Source organism: Spinacia oleracea, chromosome 3 (genome assembly GCF_020520425.1).
Source record: "Spinacia oleracea cultivar Varoflay chromosome 3, BTI_SOV_V1, whole genome shotgun sequence".
NCBI classification, from domain to species: Eukaryota; Viridiplantae; Streptophyta; class Magnoliopsida; order Caryophyllales; family Amaranthaceae; genus Spinacia; species Spinacia oleracea.
In genome coordinates this window covers 153,044,188-153,050,296 of record NC_079489.1, presented here as the reverse complement: position 1 = coordinate 153,050,296, position 6,109 = coordinate 153,044,188, and the positions used below count along the sequence as shown (strand labels likewise).

Sequence of the window (6,109 nt, the reverse complement as noted above, 5' to 3'; positions counted from 1 at the left end):
CAGGCGCGAGCGAGAGAGAGGGGGCGCGCGCGCGCTGGGCGCGAAGGAGAGAGCGAGAGTATGGGTGCAGCGCTGTGCGCGAGGGCACGAGCGAGAGAGGGACAAGGCAGGGGTGTGCGCTGAGCACACGAAACAAGCGAGGCGAGCAGGGGTGTGCACGAGCACACGAGCAACAGCAGCAGCGCACGAGTGCTCGCTGCGGTTGCGGGCAAGAGAGGAGAGGCGAGGGAGAGTGTGTGGGCGAGAGGCGGGCGAGCACGAGGGCTCGAGGGCACGAGGCCGTGCGGGTGCCGAGCAAAGAGAGAGGAAAGAGGAGTGTTGGGCAAGCAAAGCAAAAATAGGGTTTATGAATTTTAGGGGCTCATTTAATGATGGGGGAGTCCTATTTATAGGCTCCCTAATCCCTTGATGGACTAGGCTTAGGATATTTGAGTTGGGCTTAGGAATTAAATGAATTGGGCTAGCTTAGGATTTAAATTAAACTCTTTGGATTGGGCTCGATTAATAAAACGAATTGGACTTTTTATCTAAAACCCGAAGCTTTAAAAATCATTTGCAATGCGTAAAATAATAAATATTCTAATTAATTAAAATACATTAAATGCAATGCGCTTAAATATTATTTAAATGATAATAAATCGTAAAATGCTTTATAAATATAATAAAATATATTTATAAATATTATAAAAATACGAGGTATTACAATTTCACCTCCAATATATTTCATGTCTCTTTATCTTTTATTTTTTCTATTAATATCTAGTAGTATAATATACCAACTTATATTATTATCTACATAGTTTTGTTAGTGAAACACGAAACGAAGTACATTTACTCTCTTAGTCGTGTGAAAAATTAAAAAATTAAAGTCACGTTTAAAACATAACAAAAGCCGTATATAGGCGCATAATACGAGGTTAGTACTAGTTTATAAATAAATATAGAGGATGAGAATAGTTAGTTAAAAGGGAATTTGTGGAAATGAACAAGAACATAGAGGAAATGAAAAATATCAATTGGATTTCACTTGACGGAGATATTAGCATAAACCGTTAATTAGTGTTAATTTTTTAAGTTTTAGAAAAATTAAGATGGTAACTTTCAGAATAATTTTTAAAGGTAGTAAGTTTCAAAATGATTAATTATATAGCTGGTATATATTTCTCCATTACTTATATCGGCAATTTTTGTGTAAGACTGCCTTACCGAAAAGACTACTTTGATTGTTTAACTAATTGGTTTCATTGCTTAAACAATTGGTTAAATTATTACTTAACTAATTAGTTTTATTGCTTAATTAATTGATTTCAGTGATTAACTAATTGATTTCATTGTTTATCTAACTGTTTCCATTGCTTAACTTATACTACTGAGGTAATTTTTTGTGTAAATTCAACTCATATGAAAGTTTGTATACTTATACTCCCTCCGTCCCGGAATACTCGACCCGGTTTGACCGGCACAGAGTTTAAGGGACTTGAATTGACTTATTTAATTTAATAGGTAATAGTTGATAGTGGGGTATTATTTTAATGTAGTTAGTAGGAGGTGGGTTAAGAGGTGGGGTTGGGGGAGAGTAGGGGTTGAATTTTTAATTATTTTTTGTATGGAGTAGGGGGTAGGTGGGTTAATAGGGGTGGAGTGAAAAATAATATAATATTGTTAGAATATTTCCATTTTTAGAAACAGGTCAAGTATTAAGGGACGGCCCAATAAGGAAAACAGGTCAAGTATTCCGGGACGGAGGGAGTATAAACTACGAAGGGATGAAGGGGGCCACACTTATGAAAACTCCAAAACTATTGGCTTTATTTATAGACTTGGCAATTTTCCAAGTGTCTATAAGGACTTACAGGGGGCCATGGCCTACTATGACCCTAAATTAAAGAGAAGCCTCACCTCTATGTACTTCCTCCGTCTTTTAATACTCGCAACGTTTGGACTTTTGTCACTATTCATATAATCTACTTTGACTATTCTTAATGCTTTTTATATAAGATAAAATATAGTCATGTAGGATCTTGTTGGATTCGTCTCAATGTGTATTTTCAAAATATCAACTTTTTATAATTTTTGCATAAAGAGAATTTAAGATATAAATGATCAAAGTTGTGCATTGGCATGCGTGAAACTAACAAACGTTGCGAGTATTAAAAGACGGAGGAAGTATAATATTACTTATTTACTTGTCATATTACATCTAAATTCATTTTCAATAACCACCATTTATTTATTACTTAACAAAATAGGCAAAATTTATTTATTCTAGTTCAATAAAAAAAATTACAAACCTGACAATATTATGATTCACTTAAATTATTGAATAAAAAGGAAGCAATCAAAAATATTTTCGTTTTGTATTCTTCTGCAATGTATCACATCGATCATTCTCCTAATTACGGAGATTTTACTTTCTGTAGTTTGTAATACTGTTCGTTTAACTTATGTAAAATAATAACAATTACGGAGTATATTTTTTCATCATACCCGTAAAACATCCTCTTTTTTTTTGGGTTTGGGAATAGGATTAATCTAAAAAGAGAAAACCAATAAAGAAATTAATTCAATGTAATATATATGATGATAAAAAGTTGGATTATTATTTCCAAGAAAGAATAATAATGTAAACAATGGTACTTGTATTAAGAAAGTAATATGAAAGCCACTTCGTGTCCACATGGACCGAGTGCTGATGACAACTCTACAATAATCTTAATCTTAATTACTCTTTTCTTTTTCCTTTTTTTTTTTGTTGTTGTCTCTCTAAAAAGGAATTGATCTTACTCAGTAATCAATTCCCTTCAAAAACAAGGCCGACCCTTCCAAAAACAGAAACTTTTTGTACCCTGCCTATCAAGCAACTAAAAACAGCAGCGGCGGGAAAAAAAAATTAAAAAAAAAATAAAATAAAATTACACATGACACATGCTTAGTTTTCACACTAATTAATTAATCCTTAATTAAAAGAAAAAAATAATTTACTGATTTGATGATGATGATGATGAATGAGATTCACACAGGCGGTGGTTGGGGTGGTGGTCGGAAAATTAATCGACCGTAATTATCGTTCTTCCGGCACCCTGTCGCCGTCAAACGATAATCGAAAAACCCACTTACTCAGTGACCTCATTCTTCTTGAATTCCTCTTTGATTGATGACTGTTTTTATTCAACTTAATATCAATAAACTCCTTAATTCGTTGCATGGATAAATCCAGTGTATCATCGGACATATTCGCGAAACAAACCCGGAACCAACCGGGTTCGGAGCAATGACACGATGACCCGGGTGAAACATTCAATTTCACTTCGTAAACAATCTCTTTCCACAGCTCGATTTCGGATTCGAATGTTGGGGATTTAAGCAAATGCCGTAAATCAACCCAGCAGAAAAGCCCGCTGTTACTGTCTAAACAGTTAACCCCTGCTTTTTTAAGACCCGATACTAACATGGAGTGTCGGGTTTGGAGCCTACGTTGGTTTTGGGCGATGTAGTAATCCATGAATTTGGTATCGGATAAAAGTCCGGCGAGGAGGTGTTGGGTTTGGGCGGAGACTAACCCGAAGCTTGACATCTTTGTTGCGGCGGATACAACTAGCGGGTCGTTTGAGTAGATAGCTCCGACTCTGAACCCGGGTAGACCCAAATCCTTTGATAAACTTGAAACTATGTGAACACTTTGGACCAAATCCTTGTTGTTGGCCCATTTCTTTTCCATGAGTACCTCCATTACGCTTAGAAACCCGGACCCGTTAAAAACGGTTCCGGCGTAGATCTCGTCGCTGATTAAATGTACATTTTTGTTTGATACGAAAGTAAGAAGTAAGGTTATTTCTTCTTTCGACAATGTCGTACCGAGAGGGTTTGATGGGTTCGTCACTAGTACTCCCTTCACTTTCAACCCTTGCCTTTTGGCAGAGTTGTAAGCTTCTTCGAGCGCTGACTTTGTTATTTTGTACCCGTTTGAGCTTGTGCATTTGATCGGAACGATTTCCGCTCCAGTTCTCCACTTAAGATCTCTGTCGAACCTAAAATCATGTAACATAATTCATCAGATAACTTATTCATTCAAAAAATAAAACTCTCACAAAAACTGATCGGTGGAACAAGTAAAATGAGTCACGAATAGAGTATCAAGTAAGTAAAATTTAAACGAGTCAGTAGCTAATTAACTTATTCATTTTTACTTTTATTTTGACCCAAAAAAACTCTCACGGAAACTGATCAATGGAGTAAGTAAAATTTAAACGAGTTAGTAGCTAACTTATTCATTTTTACTTTTATCTTGACAAAAAAAAAACTGTCACAGTTTTACAAAAACTGATAAGTGGAGCAAGTAAAATGAGACGAATGAAGTATTAAATAATATTTACGGAGTAGTACTCACCCTGGGTAGTACGGAGTGGGTAAAAGGAGGGCTTCGCCGGGGTTGGCAAGGCAAAAAATGAGGGTCTCATTAGCAGAAGTAGCGCCAGCTGTGAGAACAAGTTTCTTAGGGTCAAATGTGACTTTATTTCCCCTCAACATTGACATGTAGTTTACGAAAGCCTGTAAACAAGCAAAGGTACAAATCATCAGTAACTTGCTCATACATTATACATATACATACAAAATACAATTATTTGAAAAAGATTATATAGTATTCAATTATAATCTGTGAGTACTTACTTTTTTGAATTCGGGGAGGCCATGGTAATCTTGAAAAAGAGCAAGGTTTCTAAAAACGGACTTGCCATTTTTAGTAAACGAAGCGGGTTCCGGGTTGTTAGCGAGCCATGATTCAAGAAGATCGAAACAAAGCTGGTTTTCGGCGAGACCCATTTGGATCATACCATCCGGGTTATCGGATTCATGATATGGATTCTTCTCGTATTCTTCCCAACCCAGGAAGTAAGAAGAGTCTTGGCCGTGGTTATTGGTGGCAGCTAAGTCTGAGATCTTCGTCGTTGTTGTTGTCGTCGTTATTGTCGTCATTTTAATCAATCTGGAATTTGCTGGAAGTGAGTGTAAATGAGTTGGGTTTTTATTTGGTGTTGGAAATGGAAGGAAAGAATTGAAGATTGTAGAGAGAGAAAGAAGAGAGATGAGTTGTTAACTTGTTATTGTTGTTGTTGTAGTAAGACTGATTTGTTGATTGATCCCAAGTAGCTGAGTTTCCAGCTATTTATAGAAACTGCATATTGCCATGTCAGCTTCATGACTGGGACCCTTGTTAATACAAACACAAATGCTTTTTTTTTTTTTAATTTTATTTTACTCCAAATTAAGTCCAAATAGTGATGCAGTTTTAAATTACCGATCGGAGGAACTAGTATTGTGCGACCTTCGATCTTTCTTTGATTTATTCGGTAATACTATACCGTGTTATAAAAGGGATGATTAACAAATCAATTAAATAACCAACATAAGCTGGTAGAGTTGGTGAAAAATTAGCCGCAATTTGGATTATATATCTGGGTGCACAGTGCTCATTGTGCACCCTGTTGAACAGTTATCGAAAATCTAATGAACATTGAGAATGATTTCAATGTACATGTACTAGTGAAATATTTAAACTATATGTTCTATGTATTTGAACTATATGTTCATTGGCTATATGTTATTTGTATTTGAACTATATGTTCATTTAAAAACAGGGTGCACAATGAGCATTGTGCACCCGGGTGCATAAACCATATTTTGAAAATTAACCTTGTTCATAAAGTCGAGACTTATCAGCTACGCTATGTTTGAGAGTGGCTTAAGCGTTGACGTATATGTAGCTGGACTTACTATGAAATATATGATTTTTAGTATGATCTTTCTTATATACAAAAAAAAATAAAAAAAATAAATAAATGTTGATCTATACACCATGTACAAAAAATTACATTATTATTATTATTATTATTATTATTATTATTATTATTATTATTATTATTATTATACCGACATTCATTATGTAAGTATAATTTTTTATTTTTTATTAAAATTAAAAATTTAGATGGGGTAATGATAATGAATGAATGATTAAAATTAAAAATTCAGATGAAAATTAATAAGGTTGATAGAGGTTAATATCTATTATAGTAGAAACCTTATGCTTATATATAGATATTAAAATTATTAG

At 34.8% G+C, this 6,109-nt stretch overlaps 1 protein-coding gene across 1 annotated transcript; it reads right to left on the bottom strand.

Moving 5' to 3' along the window:
- Nucleotides 1-2,576: 2,576 nt before the first annotated feature.
- LOC110803641 (1-aminocyclopropane-1-carboxylate synthase 3) lies at nucleotides 2,577-5,259 on the bottom strand. The gene is made up of 3 exons (XM_022009165.2): nucleotides 4,669-5,259; nucleotides 4,388-4,548; nucleotides 2,577-4,028 (listed from the first exon to the last, which is right to left on the bottom strand). Exons 1-3 carry the CDS (start codon nucleotides 4,972-4,974, stop codon nucleotides 3,062-3,064), a joined length of 1,434 nt encoding a protein of 477 aa, XP_021864857.1. The 5' UTR covers nucleotides 4,975-5,259; the 3' UTR covers nucleotides 2,577-3,061.
- Nucleotides 5,260-6,109: the final 850 nt, after the last annotated feature.

Coding starts and splice junctions, on each gene's coding strand:
- LOC110803641 (XM_022009165.2), bottom strand. CDS start 4,974: ATGACGACAATAACGACGACAACAACAACGACGAAGATCTCAGACTTA. Junction 4,549..4,668: donor GCCTCCCCGAATTCAAAAAA/GTAAGTACTCAC, acceptor GCTTGTTTACAG/GCTTTCGTAAACTACATGTC. Junction 4,029..4,387: donor CCCACTCCGTACTACCCAGG/GTGAGTACTACT, acceptor ACATGATTTTAG/GTTCGACAGAGATCTTAAGT.